The 22089-nt window shown below is 32.5% G+C and overlaps 2 protein-coding genes across 4 annotated transcripts in view; one reads left to right on the plus strand and one right to left on the minus strand.

Annotated features, from left to right (window-relative positions):
* Positions 1-12238: 12238 nt before the first annotated feature.
* The window catches only part of LOC131078261 (indole-3-acetaldehyde oxidase), a 143478-nt gene continuing 133627 nt past the window's right edge, over positions 12239-22089 (plus strand). Inside the window, exons 1-2 of one of the 3 annotated variants that reach the window (XM_059209217.1) lie at positions 12239-12588; positions 12786-12926. In XM_059209217.1, coding sequence (XP_059065200.1) covers positions 12915-12926 — 12 coding nt within the window. In that variant the 5' untranslated portion in view covers positions 12239-12588; positions 12786-12914. The remainder of the gene's footprint in view (positions 12589-12785; positions 12927-22089) is intronic. The other 2 variants (XM_059209218.1, XM_059209219.1) reach the window with 2 other exon arrangements.
* LOC131857118 (probable folate-biopterin transporter 6) overlaps positions 17799-22089 on the minus strand; it is a 137477-nt gene continuing 133186 nt past the window's right edge. Inside the window, exon 6 of the mRNA XM_059209216.1 lies at positions 17799-18796. Coding sequence (XP_059065199.1) covers positions 18314-18796 — 483 coding nt within the window. The 3' untranslated portion in view covers positions 17799-18313. The remainder of the gene's footprint in view (positions 18797-22089) is intronic.

The following is a 22089-nucleotide window of genomic DNA, read 5'->3' on the forward strand; positions in this document are numbered from 1 at the left end:
AACATCATTTTCTTACATGATGAATCACACACAGGTAGAACACTCGATAATTCTTTTAGGTACCCTACATTACTAACCAATTTTGTGCTTCTCCAAGCTAAGCATATTCTATCAACTATCCTACTGAAGCCATGTATTAAAGGTATTCATTACGACCATACATTTAGAAACAACATAGTTATTCATACTTTAGAGGCATCCACCTACAAGTAGGCTATTACAAAAGAATTCGTTTTCACTTCTATATTGTAAGTTAGAAGAAATAGTACAACACCATCTAATGTAACTTTCACGGCCATAATCAAGTTCCACAGTAACATTCACCACCATATTTATAATTATCCAGCATACTAAGGGCTTAGCTTCACTAATACATGATCAATAACCAAATCTCCTTTCTAGACTATCACCATTATTGACATGCTTACTTAATTCCTCCCTAAATTAACTTAGCATGATCTCCAATGACATAGTCCTATTCCAGTTTCTTAACACATATCTTACAACTCACGAATACATTCTATTTATCTATATATATATATTACATTAAAACCACTCCATATACTTAATGTTCTTTACTAAACCGTAACCCACTTCATAATTAATGACATGTGTTCCATCTTACACATATCTTAACCAATATCATGAGTTAATTCTATTTCCAACATAAACCCATAACAAGATAAGATCTGAAATCACTTTCTTTCCTATTATGAATTATAACATTATAACACATCTCAATACATATTGAGGACACATCATTACTGCACTCTTCACCTAAGCCTAGGGTATCACCCAAAATTCATTAATACATCTACATACACTTAATCATTACAACATGAGCTTAGCACTTCTATTACATGATTCACCTAATTATCTATAAGGAAGTCAACATAACAAGCAAATCTTTTAAAAATAGATAGCATGAGTTAAGAGTATACACGAAATCCTTTCCCTAGTCATCTATGTATAGAAAAATAAACCCATATCCTCTAGGTAGGCATCAGAATTTAGTAAAGCAAGCAAGACTGCATAGAGTCATTGGACAATCCTTTCATACAAGAGGCATGTATAAGAAATGAAACTTATTCTACACAAAATTATGATTTATAGGGGAGTCTGGGGAGAGGCATAGGTACAAGCATCTAAGATTTCTAATATTTCATGACCTTTCCCATATGCAACAAAAAGAGTGATTTAAATTCAATAACATCATATTCCACTACCCATGTGATCAGGAGCAATGTTTGAAAATATTAGAATTTTTTTTATATATTTTGTAAATATTAGCAATTGGTATTTTGGAGGTCTTCAGAGGATTTTCAGCCCTTGAAACTTTGTTCAATCCTTTAGAGTTTTATTGTAGGAAAACTCTTATAGAGCCCAAGATACAACTCTTATTTCCAACGATGCAAACGGCTCGCAGTTTTGAGTATTGAGCAGAAAGTTATGACTAGTCAAAGCTATGATAAATTTTGATATAGATTTCGGTGACCCTTGGAATCTCATGAACTGGTATGTGTTCAATTTCTAAATAGAATGGATCACTTTTAGGTTGTTGCAATTTTTTTCTTCTAAGCATATTTTGTCAATACCGTTGATACTCACAAAGAATTGTAACCCAAAACCCTAACCCAGATCAACATGAATAAGACACCCAACCTTAACCAAAGATCCCAGTGTTTCTGACGTGGGCTCTGATACTAGATCATGTAATGCTTGCCAAAATACCCCAGAGAATTAAAGCCAAACTACTCTAAAGAGGGATAATTTTTTTTTGTTTAATAAACTAAAGTACACTTAACTCGTACTATCAACATTATTAAGCATTGGTTAACTTAGTTTCCAACTTAATGTCGATATCTTTATTAGTGGCTATTTACTAAGTTCTGCGCAAGTGGAATTCTCATTATGATAACGCATCTATTTCCCTAGGGTACATTAACGTCATTACTTAATCTCAATAGTAACATCTACTAAATAACCTTCATTAACCATCATTAGCTATTAACTTAGCCATTAATAACTAACATTGTCTGTCCTTATCTATCATGAGCTATCACTACCTATCCTTTGATACCATGCAAATGGATAGATGCAATCTAGATATATGTCCCATCATGACATGCAACTACATGAACGTGGATGCAATCTGTTGATTCCATATGCAAGATTATGCAACACTATAAAATTCACTAACTTATCTATGTACATATGCAAGTACACAATTAACTACTCTTCATGATGTTTTATACTAATCTCTATATTCTATATGATATGATTCAATTTATCCCCTTTAGTCTAATGTCCATTTGAGCACCAAATCCAAATACTCCTAATCCCTTAACCATCTCTTACCTATGTGAAATGTTATGCATCTATCATCATTAACCGTGTCCTAATGCATGATCATTAATTCCATTAACTTCTAACCATATTTATCATAAATCTAAATTTGCTTAGCATGATCATTTACTATCATGAACCTTACATGCACAATGTAATATCTAAATACTTCCCTTTTGTCCTTACATAATTCATAATATGGAATACATACATTTCCCTATCATTACATACTTCATATGAGATTTTTACTCCTATTATGATAATTTCTCTCATGCAGCCCACCTACATAATGCAATGGTCTATATGCCTTTCCTATGTATTATTACTATGAGATACATGCTTACTAACTTAAAAATGCAACTAAAAGAATGTTAAAATTGCCTACACTTGATATGAGTCATTGAACCCATCTTAATTATGCAACCAAGGGATTATTACATTCATTACTAATAATATGATTCCAGCCATACATCTTATTTAGTTTTTATAGTGTAAATCTAAGGTTCATTGCCACATAATGTTTTAGTACAGCTACACATGATTTCATCTATGTTTCTATTGTAGTTTCCATTCCACTCTTCTAAGATTTTTGCATAATGTTTCTAACCACTAATTTGACTTCCACTACCTAACAATGCTACTAACACATTATCATGGTTCTAAGTTTACTTCCAACATCAACATAGCATAATAGAATCAACTTAAGAATCAATGCCTCATTCCAACAAGAACATAAACAATACATTCTATACATTGCATATCAAAGTCATTTAATGATTACCTTGCTTGTCCTATACTAACATGACCATGAGTATGCTATGATTACAACTCATCACATAGTTCTTCAATATGAGCGTAGATCACCAAGTGTAAATAAAAATGATCACCTACAACTATTACAAATGTTTACATCACATTTACTCGATCATCAATTACTTCAAGAGTTTCATCCTTTCAAGTCTATGATTGCTAATACATATATATGTTGCCATAAAGATCCTAAGCCATCAAGATGAAGATCCAATCCATGCATGGGGAGAAGAATACCAACCAAGAAGGAAAAACCCCAATGGTAAAAATCACCAACCACCCAACCAATGCGGAACCTACAAGGAACCACTCCCCATGATAGGAGATGATGCAAGGTCCCAACACACACTCTACATCTAGGTTGATGCTCAAAACCAAGGGAAAAGACTACCACAAGACAGTCATTCATGAAGAAAACACAACCAAGAACAATAAGAAACTCCTAGAGGCTATCAACAATAAGTCATAGATGCAATGCAAAATAGCAAGGGATCACATGTAGGAGTGGAGTGTCATCACATGCCATCCATAAAATACATAACATAGGCACTAGCTTGATGGACATGTGGAGCCATCTCAACCTATGAGAGACTAAGGGAGGTTAGCTTACCATATTCACGGCTTTCTCATGCTTATCCTAAAACATCCTCCCTAGAACTAAGTCATGAGGCACAAATCAATTTATTATGTTTTTAATAAACCTGTCTACCCATCCCATGTTAATTTTTAGGTTAACACTTGTTTATAATGCAAGGTAAACCCCCTTGTACCCCGGCGGTCTAGACTTCATGCATCCTTACAAGGAACCTCATGAGAGTCCATCTCTCATGACCCTAGTCATTACAACAAATCCCACTCCTCCAAAACTGGACTAGTACAACAAGGAAAATATGCCCAAGAAGTCCTAAAACAAGTATTCAAATCTTGAAATGAAACTCATAGCATGCATCCCAAAAACTCACACATGAACATAAACATGAGCAATGCCACAACAAGGAAAACAAGAAGAGGAACCTCTTGACATGCAATCATAAATAAAAGGGCCACACACAAGGCCATCATAATCTTCTGCCAAACATAGAAACAACATCACAACAAGGCCATTCACTTGCTGGAAACAAAACATCAAGGTGCAACCTTCTCTCATGGTAAACTCAACATGAGAGGAACCAATAAAACCACGACATGAAGATCATAAGTTTATAAATCATCATAAAGCCTCAAATATGAATAAGAGAAGTTTTGGAAGACAATAACAAATAATCAACTAGCTTATGGTATGGAGAACAATATGGGAAAAAATGAAGTCAAATAAGCAACATACCTGAAAACTCCCTAAATACATAATTAAAGTGTTTTGGTCATATCTTGAAAACCCAAATCCCAACCTTCACGAGTTTTACACATATTTTAAAATACTTTAATTAGAAAAAACCCAATAAATTTAGCAAAAACCCAATTTATAAGTTTGGATCTATGTTCATCATAATTTTGCAGACCTAAACATGAGAGCAAAAAATCGTGGCAAGAAAATAAAATTCTAGATTTAGCCAAATGACTCAATAACACAGACATAGAGTCACCCAGACCATATCAACACTAAAAAACAAACCCAAATAAAATAGACCAAGTGTGGTGAAGGTTAACATCCAACAAATCTCACTCCTCACAAACCATGAACAAGCAACATCTCTCACAAAGTGTAAATTCCAACAATAATAACTTCAGCACTCTCACACAACAATATCAAACACCCCCAAAAGAAAGACACCAATCAAGTAAGCCCAAAACTATAATGATGGTTTCATAGGAAGGAAAAGGCATTTCCATTGTCAGGAATGACACCCACAGAAAAAATATATAGCTTCAAACCATACAATGTGCACAATAAAATCAAACTCCTTAATCCCATAATACTCCATTGCAAACGATATTCTATATAAAGAAATGTTCAATACTTCCCCATATCCTTCAAGCAAACAAAACCATGGAGAAGACACAGGTAATTTCACAAATTTGAATAAAAATAAAACAAAAGACAAAAAGCTGACCTCAACCCTATGTGATGGAAGGCAAGAGATTGATGAAGAGTTTTCACCAAGTTCTCCACCAAAGCAATGCCAAGACCAAGCTCCAAAAATCAATCCAAGAAGTTCCAAACCCAATTTTGTTTTAAGAGCTTCCCGAAATCTCTCTACAACAACATAAAAAGTAAAGACAATTAATCCAAAACCCTAGTCTCTCTTCTAGCCAATGAGCTTATTTCATTTGAAATATATCTAATCTCAGATCTTAGGGTTAGATAATATATTTTTCCCATTGACTTTTTCAATAGAATTAAAAAACAAAGAAGGTAATAATATAATATTTCAACACATTATTATTATGAATAGGGAAGTATTTTATATTAATTTAACCTATAGTTTTATTTTCCCCTTATATAATATTAAAGCAACTATAAATATAAATGAAAATGTAAATTAATTAAATAAATCAATGAGGTGTTATGAATAAATAACCAAGTCCCCCAAAACTATATTAAATAAGATTAATTTAAACACTAAATAAAATAAACTATAAACAACAAATAAATTAATTAATTAACTACAAACGTTAAATATCAAATGAACCCCAAGGCAATATAAAGTAATAAAAATTAAACACTAAATGAATATGGTAAGTTATAAACAATAAATCAACTCCTATAAATAAAATATTAATTTTCAAATAAATGATCAAAACTCTCAAATATCAAATATAAACAATAGATATTAAATAAAGCCATAAGAAACCTTAATATCCAAAAACCATTAAGTCTAATACGTCAAAATACACATAATAACCATATAATCGCAAATTGATATTAAGGTTATTAATTTAATATTATTGATCACATAAATGACCACAACTCATTCCACATACTCACATACCAAGGTGACCAAGCTGACATGGCGATTCACGCCCACACCGATGACACACACAAGTGCCAACATAGATGTAGAGTGTGTAAGGGAAAACAACGTCATCTCCAGAACTACATATTACCATTGGGAAATGACACACATGCACCTATAAGGCCAGGGGAGCTCGCACTTGTGAATCCAGGAGGAATAGATGTCTGATACCTACAAGTCCTGTAACCTTAACACCAATACACACACACATATATATGTATGTATGTATGTATGTATGTATATGTATTATACATACATACATACATAGACATACATACATACATACATACATACATACATACATACATACATACATATATATATATATATATATATATATATATATATATATATATATATATATATATATATATATATGTATGTATGTATATATGTATGTATGTATATGTATGTATATACAATGGGCAAGTGGTAGAATTTTGCAACAACACATCCCGCTCACAATGAGTGATGTGACATTGATTCTCCACAAAAAAAATCAAACAATATACAAATAATATTCTATATCTCATGAAATCATCTTATCATATGAACTCAAGAATGGGGTTAGTACATCCATAATATCACTGAATGTATAGCCAGCCTAATCTACAACATAGCTAAGCATGTATAATCCATCAAGCACATGAATGAACATAAAAATCATCAATATGAAAACCCATCAATCCACACACATAGTAAGACAATATCCTTGTACATAGAATCATCAGAGCAACATACGCCCACCTAATGCTAAACATTAAAATGAGTAATTGAAACATATGGAGTCCTAAACTTAACTTGAGACATCCAATAGGAATCTAAACAAATCTATTAAGAGCAACACATAGGATGGGTCGAGGAAGGGCACTACATTTTCTAGCATGAACTAGTCAAAAATCACCTTATTTCTTGTCTTTGGATTTTTCAATCTTAATGATATAAAATAGTTCATGCAGAAAGTAACAATTATTTAATCTGTATATATAAATTTTAATTTTAAAAAATTATTATTCATTTATTCTATTAAAAATAGTTTTGAAAATGTAGTAAATATTATACTTATATATCTTCCTTTTTAAATCTATGCCAAAAATAAAACTAAACACTATATTAACAACACTTCAATCAAAACATATGTGAAACTATAAAAGAAAAATAGTATTAAAAATATAGTAAATATTATACTCATATGTTCCTTTTTAAATTTACATATAATATTTGACATTTTTTATTTGTGTGATGCTAAAAACGTGGTAAATAGAAGCAAGCATACACATATAATGAGACAATAAAACTTAAATGGAAAGCTTAATTGAAAACTAAATTAAAGATGCAAACCATAAGCCTCCCTTGAAATGTCCCATTTTCCTCTATTCTTGAGGACCTTGAAGGTGTTGGATTGTTTGGCTCTCAGCGAAGCAATGACCTCCAAAGTGGCAACTCAAGAGTCGAGTAGCTAATTGATCATGATTGATTATGCAAATGATATGAAATGTATGATCTAAGAAACTAGATTAACATGCTATGATTAATCCAAAATGCTAATTACTAGATGATTGAAATGAAAATGTCTATAGTAATGATGCTAAAACTATGAATGCAAGGGATCCTCATTACTCCAAAATGGGGGATATTTATAGGAATTTCAAGGCCAAAGATGAGGTGGAAGGAATGCACGGTCCAGATTTGATCTAAAGATATCAAGGATCAAGATTGAGGAAGTTGGAGAAGAGGTTGGAAGGAGGGACACTTGTCATCTCTTTGGTGACAAGTGTCAATGAGCCTTTCTCATGAGAGGGCAAGTGTCCAAGGGAGGAGACATGTGGCAAAACTGCCATGTGTCTCAAGGGGAAAATATCCAACTCATAAGATGTTAGGATGTGCAAAGGGATAGGGTTAGTTAGACACTAAGATTAGATAGAATGGGTTAGGTTAGAGAGTGGTTAGGTTAGGTGGTTAAAAGTTAGGAGCCATGTGCTCATTTGAATTTAGAAATTCAAATAACTAGAAAATGATAATTAATCTCAACAAACTTGAGTTTGTTAATTTTAATTAGGGATTAGAAGAATTGGTTTAGACAGGGGTGGAGGATTAATTAATTTAGATTAATTAATCAAAAGGGGATATGGAATGAACTATATAAATAAATCATGTAGATTTATTTACTAGTAGATGAATAGGAAAATTAATCAAATTGCTTGTGAATTCAATTAATTGGGAAGGGAGATTAATTAAATAACTACATATTTAATTATCTTTAGACCATTTTTAGGTGTATACAATTTGTATAAATATTTTTAAAATAAAAAATATTATATTAATAATATTTTAATAAAAAAATTACTATAAATATCAAAGCATATAATGATGTTATTTGATTAATTTAAAATTTTATTTATTAGGCCACACAAAATTCAAAACTCTCCAAATAATTAATAAAAATAAAAAGGAAATGTTCATGTACCAATCAAATTTAATGTTTTAGCTTTATGTATAAGAACATTTTTTATGTTGAATAAACAGGAATCTATGTTTTCTTCATTTTGATTGTTCATATTTGAAATCCCAACATTTTGTGGAGGCATAATAAGACTATTTCTAATGACACTTATACTAACTTATTTATCCAATTTTTTGCTTACAATGACAACTAATTAGGAGAATGTGAGTGCTTTTCTAACATGAACCACTAAAAAATAACCTTATTTCTTGCCTTTAGATTTTTTAATCTTAATTAAATAACAAAGAAAATAAAATAGCCGATCACAAAATAACAATTATTTAATCTTTATATATTTTTAATTTTAAAAAAATATTATTCATTATTTCTATAAAAAATAGTTTTGAAAATGTAGTAGATATTATACTTATATCTTTTTTTTGAATGTATAATAAAAATTAAACTAAACATTATATTAACAACACTTCAATCAAAATATATGTGAAACTATAAAATATATATATTAAAAATTTAATAAATATTATACTTATATATTCATTTTTAAATATGTATATAATATTTGACATTTTCCTTTTCTTAATATTATTGATTGTATAAATATTTTAAAAATAAAATTAAACATTATATTAACAATATTTTAATCAAAACATAGATGAAATTAAAAATATCAAACTTTATAATGAAGTTATTTGATGGATTTAATATTTTATTTATTAGGCCACACAAAGTTCAAAACTCTCCCAATAATCAATATAAATAATAAAAACAAATGTCCATGTACCAATATATTCTATTTGACATTTTTCTTTTCTTAAATTATTATTTGTATAAAAGTTATAAAAATAAAATTAAACATTATATTAACAATATTTTAATCAAAATATAAGTAAAACTATAAATATCAAAGCATATAATGAAGTTATTTGATGAATTTAATATTTTATTTTTAGGCCAGACAATTCAAAACTCTCCAAATAATCAATAAATAATAAAAACAAATGTTCTACAAAATTTGTTTTTACAAAATTTGTTTTTGATTTCTATTGAAACCTGACATTGATTTTTCAAAGTTTGGAATTTCAATTGACTAAACAAAATTGTTTTGAGAGAATTTGAAGGAACTATGCTACAATGCGACCTTGTTTATATTTGTCTTTATGAAATGTAAGATAGATAACTATATAATTTAGTTTGGATTAATATAATAATTATTCACATATATATGTACTTGATTGTAATTATTTATAATATATTAATAAAATATAATATAATAAATATTGATCTATCATGATATTATCAAGATAAATAGTTTAATATAATATTATGTTAAATAATATAAGATAGAATATAATTAATATAGCTTAGTCATTCTTGAACAAAATCAATATAATAAAATATGATTCTTAAACAATTATCAATCTAGTATTAACTTACTGTTATCTCAAAAGTTATCAAATTTGAACCTTCTTCATTCTTTATATATAGTTACTGATTGTCTAATTAAATATATTTATTTTTCATTTTCATTTTTTTAATTTTAATTATTATAAAATATCAATATTAATTGTCATTTATCTATCTTATTAGAGAAAGTTGTTTTACGTAATAATTTTTCAAAACAAACATATTTACTTTCAAATCACTTTTTGATACGTTGGTCATGTACTGTTGTGTTTCTATCACTCACAATTGCTTTTATCAATATCCATTTTATGCAACTTTTCTCGATGGTGGGAGAAAGTTGTAGATATTTACAAACTTTTTGGCTTTTTCTTAATTTTTTGTTTTGGTCATAATAGATCATATCAATATTAAACATCACTTGGGATAGAGTTAGAACAAGTGTCATGTCAATACATTTTTTTTAGTATTGTAATATAAGCATTGAGTAGCATAGCTAATAAAGATGTTAGTTTTCCACAATCTATATTAGTTTTGTTATTGTTTCTGGATTAGATTGTGTGTGTTTTTTCTGCATCAATGTTTCAGATCACACTCTATGCTACATGAGCTATTCTATCACCTTGATGATGGATCGTAGAATGTGATTTTAAACATTGAAGCAAATAAACACACACAATTTAATCTAGAAGCAATAACAAGAGCATAGTTAATGTTTGATTTGTTTCTTATTAATAATGGAGTTTTTTTGTATGTAGATGGTAGAAAGTAGTAGAATTGCTATTTGACATTAAATATTCGAATTTATATGTAGAAAACCTTATCTAAAGATGTACTTCATTTTCAATAAATTTAATACTATGAAAAATTAATTACTATTTTGTTCTCAACTATTGTTGTGTTGACAAAGATTAAGTATTTTTGTTTCCATTTAATTTACATATATAGTGTTATATATATGTATATATATGAGGTATCCATGTATTCTAGCAAAATATTCCTCAATAGATAACAACATAAGTAGAGCCATTGATTTGACATTATGTATATATGTGTGTGTGTGTGTGTGTGTGTGTGTGTGTGTGTGTGTGTGTGTGTGTGTGTGTGTGTGTGTGTGTGTCATCACCCATCCTAACACCTTCCACATATTCTTTTAGGAAATCTATGCCTACCCAAGCTTCACTCCTCTCTATCATGTCCATGCCAACTCCCCACACCATAAACAACTACAATTGATCATCATCCTCTTGTCCTAGCTTTGTCCTCATGTTGCCATCTGGAATCAAACCACGCCCTAGGATGGCATGTTGTAGATAACCCATCAAACACTTGCACCACCATGACCAAATCTTTCTCATAAGAGCCTTCACCGTCTTCTCCACTTTCCTGGCATCGAGCAACATTGCAATGAACATTGAAGCGATGTTTGAGTTCACACGATACAAATTCTCCCCACTTAGGTAATTGTCACCCAAAACTAGTCTTAAAGAATGCAACACCACCTCCACTCTAGTTTTGAACAATTCCATAAACCTCCTCTCAAAAACGTCACCATAAAATGTCCTCTACCTTTTCCTTGCCTTTAAACAAATGGAGGTGTCCATGATAGCCACCACAAATTACATTTGGTGTCGTCCATGTACCAAATACTAAATCAGCCAAGTACCATCATGAAATGACGAGCCCACTTACCCTCCATAAATGATCCACCTTGGTTTATAAAATTGTTGTCTCGTTTGCCAATTCTAACTATGAGAGTTTGTATATTAAAATACTTCAAACCCTTAGAATAAAGAAGTTAGTTGAATAAAAGAGAATAATTCTACATCAAACAAAGATGAATCTAGACTCAAAAGATTACAAAATGATTGTAAACTTATAACAAACCTACAAACTTATCCTCTAATATAACACTAAATATAATCTATAAAATTGTTATCTAATAAAGAAGATGCACTTTCTATAAAGAAAGTGCAAAATATTTGATAAATCTTCATTCCAAAATCCATGTTCTCGATCATCAAACTAATTACTTTTATCTCCCCGTGTTCTAATCAAAATATAACAAATACGCTTATCAAAAACTCATAATTAACCCATTATTAATTAAGCTAGATTGATTTATATCCATCTATATGTATCTTTTAATTTAATATAGGCAATTTTCCTTTAAAGCATAAACACTTTCAAATTTCAATTCCATAATTTTGTTTAGATCTTCCTAAATGTGGAGTGGACTGTAAATTATCTGTTAAATACATATTGCTTGAGAGTAATATACAATGTTGAACCTATGCTGATATTCAAACTTCGGCCAAAGTTCGAGTCAATTGGCACAACTTTTCCCCGAAATTCCCAAAACCAAAGTTTTCGACATATTTAATTTGGTTTTTGAAAATCTCTAAAAATTGAAAAAGAAAGCAAAAATGACCGTTTGTTTTTTCAATATATCTGGCGTCTGCTTTCCTCCAATCTGTATATTACATGCTATGCATGCCATTTTAGCTGCAACAGGTTTTCCTCAGACCAGCTGGAGCTTGCAGTGATTGCAGAGATCAGTGATGAAAATTTCAATAATTCATTGGAGGCTGAGCAGATTCACTAGGCAGTGAGGTAACTTTAATTTCGGAATTAAGGCATCAAAACAGGGAAAGTAATTGTATCTAAATGTTCCCAGTTCCACTCATGCTAGAGTCCGTCCGTACCCTAAAAAGAACACAGCCAAATTCAAGATAATTTTCTTCCCATCAATTCCTTCTGCATTGATATAATTTTCATTGAATTGAATAGGACCATCTGTTCTTTTACAGGCAAGTAAAATTTAACAATGTAAGGTTTAGATTCGGTTTTTTCTTCTGGGCAGTTTCAGAAATGCTTTGGATTATTAGCAACTTGAAGAGTAGATCCATAGAGGGTGTCTTCCTCGCCTTTCTCATGACATGGGTTGTAGGGTAAGCAATCAGTCAACCCCTTTCAATCAAGTGCTTGCACATCTTTTTAACATTCCCATTCAATAGTGTTTTCTGATGGTATTGTTTGAAGAATATTGATGTATGTGCTTTCACAAGAATAGATTCAATACAATTTCTGTTCAATCTGATTTTCAATTAACAATATTACAGGGACCTGTTTAATCTTATTGGCTTCTGGCTGGGATATATAATTATCGTTACTTTTTAATTCTTGTTTCTTAAAAGATATTAATAATTATTGCATAGTTTACAGTTCCAGCTGCTACTGCTAGATTCTCTGCTTTGAACATCATTAATCATAAGTTCTTCACTTCTTTATTGTCATAGACTCATTACATATGTATAATGTTTTATCAACAGTGTTATTCTTGTAAAATGCAGTGCTACTGCTCACTGGCAAATGAATATCTGCCTCTGCCTTCAGAGTGGTGATTTTTTTATAAGTGTTATGTGATAATTGTTCATTTGTTTGCCCCAAAATTAAATTAAGCATATTAATGTCATTGAGATATGGTTAAAAGATTCCTAAAATCTGGTCATTGTTATGTATACAATTGTAGTCCTCTGAAAGGAATCTGGATGTCCATCTCAAAATAATTGTCTATATCTTGCTAACTTATTTATTTTTCTGTATTTGCGGCTAGCAACACAATTATATATGGCACTGGTAAGAACAGTTTCCAGCGATTAAAAATAACAAAGATTATATAGGTCCAGGCATAATAGGGAGATTGAAATTCCATATGTATTTTATATCTTCCCAGTTTATCAATTATTATTACGTGCTGCAGTTGCATACAATTACTAAAACATTTCTAGTTTGCTAGACAATATAGAGGTTCACATTCGCAAGTGATGGAAAATGAGGAAAGCAAAGTTTCAATCTGAGATTGTGATCTTGATTGAATTATTCCACTCTTTAAATTGTATCATTAAATAGATATTCACAATTGTTTTAGGATGATTTTCAAGTGAAGGATGATGTTATTTTTACTTAGTTATCAGATTCAACCTAAGCAAATCTCAAAATGTGAGAAAAATGTTAATAAAAAGGCAGAGCCTGTGAGCATACCAGAGAGTAATGTTAAACTATTCATCTGAAACTACAAAGTAAGAGGATTTTAAAGTGAAGGATGATGTAACTTTTACTTGTTGGTTATCAGATTCAACCTAAGCAAATCTCAAAATGTGAGAAAAATATTTATAAAAAGGCAGAGCCTGTGAGGATACCGGAGAGTGTAAAGTTAAACTATTCATCTGGAACTACCAAGAAAGTCAGTGCAGACTCTAACATCAAATTTTTAAATGGGACATTACTATCCAGTTTACACAATCCTATACCTGCTTTTTCTAGCAGGCAGAGGCCAAATACATGGAGGGATCTATATAAGATGAAATGGATTTGTATTTCCTTTCTTATTTATTACTTGTAGTTAATAGTTGCAGAAGATCCGATACACCATGACCATTGCTTAATAATAGGTATTATATTTGTCAGGTTTGGAAATTTAGCTAGCAGTCACTCTCATACTTATGTTCCACATTTGCTACTCTGCCCTGGATTTGGTAGGAGTGGTCAAAGCTATATGTTAGATCTGAAACAACATGCCCATTGCTTAATAATAGGTATTATATTTGTCAGCCTTGGATCTTTAGCTAGCTGTCACACTCATACTTATGTTCCATATCTACTACTCTCCCCTGGATTTGGTAGGAGTGGTCAAAGCTATATGCTAGATGAGTCATAGGGAGGAGGAAGAACTGCCGCTGATATCTCCAAGTCGTAGGAATTCCGGAGTTCTCCCTATAAGTTTACATACATATATTTCAACACATTTGATTGAAATTTGAATCCACTTGATTAACTACATTTAGTTATAATTTAAATGGAAAGTTTCTTTCCCTATCTCTATTCAGGTAGCTTCAAGAGCTTTAACCTCTTGCCCCACTCAAGCAGAAATGAGATCTTTTTTATTATAGCTGAAAGGAAACTTTTGCAGGTGCCTAACTGCAAAACTAATTATTCAAATTGTCTTTTGCTACCCATTCATGTGATGTAGATTGATGAATTTCAAATACTGCTTTAGTGAAACTTTTGGTGTAGTGTAGAGGTTTCTGAAATACCTGAACAATAGAAGAATAGGCTCATATTTACATTTATAACTCCTGTAGAAATCACAAAGAATTTTTCATAATGAAGTTCATTCGATCAATAGGATTGTAAAAGTACAGTTGGCTTTGAACAAGCAACACAAATATAGTTCAATCAGAAGAGCCAAAATGAATTGAGGAGGTTATAAGAGATCAACTTAAGGCAAGGAAATTCAAATATGAAAAACTGGAGCTTGAAATTGTCTCCTTAAGAAAGAATTTGGAGAAATCTATTGAACAATTGAATCGAAGCTTGAAGTTTAACAAAAGCACCAAAATATTGGATGACATCATCAATTCTCAAAGCTCACCATTTATTAAGACTATTCTTGGTTTTGTTGAACATCAAAAGAAGACAAAGGAGGCTGCAACTTCTTAGGCTACAAATGTGCCACAAGAAGGTAAACAAAGAAAAAACCAAAAAAATACATCAAGGCTCTCATGATTTCCACCAAAAGGGATGACAACAAAATGGAGGAGAATAAAGTCCCATAAAAGAACAATACACCTCCAAAGGCAAACAAGGACAACTTTAGGAGGCCCTTTCATTAAAGACAACCACATAGAACAAGGTTCTATCGTTCCTTCTTACATTATTGTTTTTCATGCAATTGGTTTGGTCACAAGGAAAGAGATTGTGGAGCATATTATGGATGGAACAAAAATAGAAGTTCTTATGACTTTTCAAAAAGGAATGAAAATTCCTTTACCCCCTTAGTAGATTATAATGTCATATGTTATAAATGTAATAATCATTGACATATAGCCCAATTTTGTAGAAGTGGTTTTGTGGAACCATCGAGATAGAACATGAAAGAGAATACCATGGCCAAACAAAAAAGGGAAATATACAAGAGTTTGGAAAGGAAGGAAGAGAAAGACAACCAAAAGAAGAATAAACCTATGCTTGTGGAAATTGCACTCCCTGCACAAAATCGAGGAGCAACATGTGTTCAGGGGGAGCTATTCATTGTATTATCTTTCAACTCCATGGAGAAGACAATTCAAAGATAGATCAGCTATTTCATTGCTATTGATTCAAGCATGAGGGAGAGTTATTGGAAAAGGGAAAATGATGCCAGACCCAAAGGACTAGGGATGTCCAAAGGACACCAACATGCCATGCTAGTGTTCCTTTGGTGTGCTAGTGTCCTAGTTGGGCACTCAAATCCACCTAAGGCTTCAGTGTCCTTAGTTGTTTATTGACACAGTTTTCGGGGCCTCAGATAGGTGAAACTTGTCCACCAAAGTTGATTGTTGGGTCCTAAAGTGTTTGGGGAACCTCTGAGGGGGTACATTTGTGTATGCAATGTTTAGTTGTGGTGTTGATTGCATCAATGTATGTGCCCTTGTTTATAGGAGCTCAATTGTCACACCTAGGACCGAGGAGATGGTTGAGATTGTTTGGCAACGTCTTGTGAAGTCTTGAAGATGTTAAAACCCCTTGTGGATCACCCCTATGGTTGGTTGACATTTAGGGATCTTAATCTTCTGCTTGTTTGTCATTGAGTTACAATAGGATTTCATATGTTTGTAGTTTGGGAGTGAACTCTTGTATGTGTCAAAAGAGTTTGGGCTTGAGTTGGTCAGCCTAGTTTGATGTGGATTGGAGGTTGATGATTCCCTCATCCCATCCTGCAGTCATTTTGTGAGAGGTCATGGTTGTGGTGTGTGTCGATCGTTCTTGAGGAGTCGTCCTTCCTCTCTTTCTTATGCCCTTTCACCATGGTGAGTGGTTCCACATTTGTTGGTCTTCTACTATTGTCACTTTGCTTGTGCAATGGTGAGGTCTTGTGCAATAGTTCCTATGTGTTGTGGTATCCCTTGCGACACTTGTGTGTACGTTGTCGTTCAAGTGCGACGTGTCATGTCGTATCTTGTGTTGAAGTTGTTAAAGATCTTTTGGAATGTTTCGAAAAAATAAAATTCCAGTTTTCTTGATTTGTGTCCTTGGGGGTTCCTTGGTAGGGCATTACATAACATATATCTTGAACCATATCAGCATGCCCCTCCTAGGTGTCACTACGAATGTTCTCCTGAGAATTTTCTGCAGCCCTTGTTAGTTAAGTTGTCAATCTTTGCTTCGAACTCTTTTGTAGACCCTGAATTTTCAGATTTGAACTTCCCAAACCATATAATAAAACGCATAGCATTTTCACATGTAGTGATTCTAGAAGCAGATATGTGAATTAATGATGAAGAGGAATATATCCTTTCACAAAAGGATTGGAGGAAATGAACAATTTTCTAGAAAATAAATGTCCCATAGGATTATCATATTGAAATGGTAATAAATATCTCCAGCTATATAAGCATGCTCCTGCCAGGCATCATCGAGAATGTTCTCCTGAGGATAGTAATCATTCTAAGAATAATAATCATTGTCATATTTCTTTGTGGACTCAGATTATTTCTGGTTCAAACTTTCATGGTTATACAAGTAGAAACATTCCTACCTCACCATCAACTTTGGGGATTAATTTTAGGAGTGCCACACACAAATTGAAAATGAATACATCAAATCAGACATGTTTATGTAAAAATGAAATTGAACAAATGAATAAAATAGAATTTTATTTCATGAAGAATCAGCTCTTATACTGTTTTATGATTTTGAAGGCATTATGAACAAATAAAAAATCAATACATTCAATCACAAATAGGTGTAAAGATGGATTAGATGAAATGAAGAGCTATGATGCAGTTACAACAGATAATTAATCTACAGACCACAGAGAGGCGGTATCTTATCTCTCTAAGACCTTGTTTCTATGAGATCTCATCCCCAAGGATGTGTCAATCCTTTCTATGCATCTCAGTAATCATTAAATAGTGGAACTTTTTCTTGCAAATATACACGACTCTTGCATATCTTATTGTTTAACCATATTTCATAGAAGTAACTAAATATTCCAACAGTTACCCAAGTGCCAAGCTCACCTATGAATGAAACTTTTTTGTTCAAGCCTTGGCATTTACAACTTTCTGACACATCTTAATGAAGATGTGTGTTTGCCAACACTTTAAACTTATTTCTGTCTTCTGACATATCTTGGATGGGTGTAACAAACCTCTTGAATACTGCATCACAGGCTCCCAATCTGGCTAGCTAGTGTGAAAATTGTTTCTAATTATTGAATTTCCATTCTTCAATGAGGTCAAACATTGCAGTTAGTAGAACTTTGACTACAACAGGTGCAAGTCATTTATCATCACTAATTTGAATCATGTACAGAGACCTTATCAAAGAGCTCAGTATCCTTTGCAGTTTCCATTGTCTTTGTGTCATTTAATAGAGAAACACATGGGGGCTTGATGTTTTCTACCGTGCAGTCTGGAATAAGAAAGAGAAACAAGAGGGGAGACAGTCTCATCAGGCTGCGGATAAGCACTGCTAACCAAAGTTTGCTGTAGTCATCCTTTTGGACATGGAGCCATTTAAGCAGAAGTGCACCAAACCAATGACCGCATGTATGTCCAAAGTTGGACATTGACATCAGGAAAGCAAAGATAGTGGCCTCAATACCTGCAGGGCAAAGTTGGGAAGATAGTACAAGCATTGGCATTATCTGAATCTTGGATATAGCATCAGTCAAAGCTTCATCACCTAAGACAAAAGCTTGATCTGGAATATGCATCTTAAGGTTCATTCTTGAGACAAGAATAATGTCAAGAAGCCCGATGAATGCAGAAACTACCTGCATTGTAGACAATATGATATTAATCAGCAATATACCTGGCATAAATGGCAATTCCACCAATCCTTATGCCTGTCTGAAGTAAGAGCTTCAAACAAGGTTTCTGATCTAAAAGAAATAATAATTATTAAAGTTGTCAACAAAAGTATCATCTCCATTTGCCAGTACAGTTTTCATATGAATTAAAAATAAAAATTGATTTAAAAAATATTTAGGACATGACTATACCTCAACATTAAGATCAACAGAGAATCAAATAAATTATAATGTACATGAATTACCAAATTATGACAATGGGACTCAAGAGGACAGCCAGTCACAATAGCAAGATTGAGTCTAAATGAACTCCAACATCTAAAATGAAACAGAGGCTATGATAAAAAATTGGACATCAAAAAATTAGAACTAGGGGTCTTGAACCCAAAATGGGTAAACCCTAAACAAGGTAGAAAAGATCTTTTATGTGACAAATATTATAAATAATCAAGTGAAAGGAAGAACATTCCCTAAAGAAGATAAAGCTGATATAAATCGTGACGAGAGATTGAAGCTGGCCCTAATATGTTGGAATGCAGAATAAAGAAATGTGTTACAGCAAAAATAGTGATGTATCAGCAGTTTCGATTTTTCGAATCCTTAGCTCATTATGTTGTTACATAAATTTTGAGTTCATTTGTTTCCAGGAAGAAATCACATGCTCTAGAGGCAATTTTTTTTCCTAATTCCCTAGTAAACACATTGCATAAAACCAACGCTTCATAAGGTTTCTCATATGCAAATTCAATATTCAACTTACTCAAGAATGTAAAATCTGCAATTTAAAAATATGTTTCAGAATTTAGATTTTTAATCTTTAAAGTTTTAACTATGCAAACATTTTGCACCTCAGTTTAACAATTTTGCAAAATTCATTTTTCCATATCATCCTTAGCAAATGAAGATGGATGGCTATATTGCTAAAATCTTAGGCAACAACTCATAGTATTCTTCTGTGCTGCATGGGTACCCGTACCCAACCCCCTAGAACGCATACCGGAGACTGGTACGCGTCTCCCATACCGGAGACCCATCAGGAGACGTCTCTACACATAGGAGACTCCGCATCAACGAACCCTCCCGTCTCCACCCTAAATAACACGTGCAAAAGTCAAAAAGTTTGACACGATGCATGGGCAGAAGCAAAAATCACCGACGTGAGCCCCATTTTCAGACATTTGTATGACATTTTGATTTGACTCAGTTCACATTTGTGTACTTAAACTTCAAAGTGAATGTTAATTCTTGTTTTGAAAGTTCAATGTCATTATATTTTCAGATTTTCTATAAATTATTAAATTATATTTTAAAAAAAATTGGCGTCTCCAAGTACCCCCATCTCCTATTTTGAAAAAATAGGCGTACCAGTACCCGTACTAGTATCCAACGTCTCCAAGTACCCCCGTACCCATGCAACCTTGGTATTCTTCCATACTGTTTTGTGTATTTGATCACCTTAGGGAACTAAGAGTTTTAGGATGGTCCAATGATGCAAGCAAAGGTTATTCTATTTTTCTAAATTAGGCAAATATATAAAAATCTACAAGCTATTTCACAATTTTGGAATCAGGTATCTAGCTCTATAGAATGAAGGTTGGATCCTCTAAAGTGGGGTATACATCAAGACAAAACAAAGTTTCCGTAGGAATAGAATAGACTAGTTGTCATGAGCTAAGGTCGGGTCCCTTAAACTTATTAACAAGTGAAGAGGAAGGCAAGAAAGCTGGAAAACCAACTCAAAAATATTTGAAGATTTCCTATGTTCCATGGAGTCTCAAAATAAGGGACCATCGGCCTAGATTTGGGGACAGTCATTTAGGGGTTGAGCCCCACGTGGGCTTAAGGGGCAATACCCCTTGTGGGGGTTTGGGGCTAAAGCTTCCAATGGGATCGAGGACTAGGGCCCCTTGTGAGGGTTTTTGGGTAGAGCCCTGTGATGTCCCCATCTAAACAATTAAAACATGATGATGACTGCTTTAACAATAGAATTTAATAATAAATAATAATACAATTAATATATATATATATATATCCAAATAAATGAATAAAATGAACTAAATAAAATCTTAATAATTGTAAATAAACAAGATTTAATATATACCTTATGAGCATAACAATAAAGACTTATCATACCTGAAGGTAATTCCTATTAGGCAACATCCTATTGATTAAGCCATTAGTCAACACATAGTTAGTGGAAGACCAAATCTGACGCATGTCAGATCTGTTTGCCTTTGCAACCATTAATTAACGAAAGGGAAGACTATCATCTTAAACAGAAGTCAAACATAATAACATTAGCAGTGATTAAACCGAGACTATATTATTGGTGATTAGTCAATGTTCAGTCTTAATTGTCAATAATCAAGATATTAATAAACAAATCAAGATGAAAGCAATTAACCAAATGATTGATCCATCACTAATCAGGGAATGGGATTAAGAGGCAGTGCCAACAATGATTAATAATATCAATTACAGTAATAATTTAGACAAAGATACGGACCAGCATCTAAAACATTGCCTGATTAAAGTCAGATGAAGATCATGTCAACCTTATGAAGAGACACGATTAAGGGAGGAGGATGCAACGCTTCACTATCACACCCTCTCATCGCATATTAAAGAAACTTCATATCATTCCCAACGGGGGGATTCATACTACCACAGAACATACTTAATAAGGAGCAATATCGATACTGCAGTAGATCAACGGGATAAGCATTGATCATAATTGTTCACAACTACGTATTTGCTCGGGGAATCGTATTACAGCCATGGAGGGTGGTTCTGATCCACCATTGGCATCATGAGAACATACGTACATAGAGACGTCAGCCAGAGACTTTGCACAGAGATGAAAACATGGGTGCAGTGATTGGCATGGACAGTCTTTAATAAAGAATGGCTATTAGAAAGGGAACAGCCATAAAGAATATAATATGGATTCCTAGCATTAGTGGCAGCAATTATTTCATTAACCTATGTGCTTATGGTTAGTGGCTATTAATACATGTATGAAGTATTAAGGTTTGACTATGAATAATTGGCAGAAGAGTGAAGCGGGATCGGTATCAAAGTTGCTTTCTAGTAAATATTATATCATAACGTCAAATCGAAACCACGTAGGGATATTGGAGACAACAGCAGTATGACAGATGCAGATTGACGTTATCAGAGATAACGTCTTTAATCATTATTGCAATCATAGGCCTTCATAATATGGACAGTCATTATATACTTTGCATAAAGACATA

Source organism: Cryptomeria japonica, chromosome 7, assembly GCF_030272615.1.
Source record: "Cryptomeria japonica chromosome 7, Sugi_1.0, whole genome shotgun sequence".
In the NCBI taxonomy this organism is placed as follows: Eukaryota; Viridiplantae; Streptophyta; class Pinopsida; order Cupressales; family Cupressaceae; genus Cryptomeria; species Cryptomeria japonica.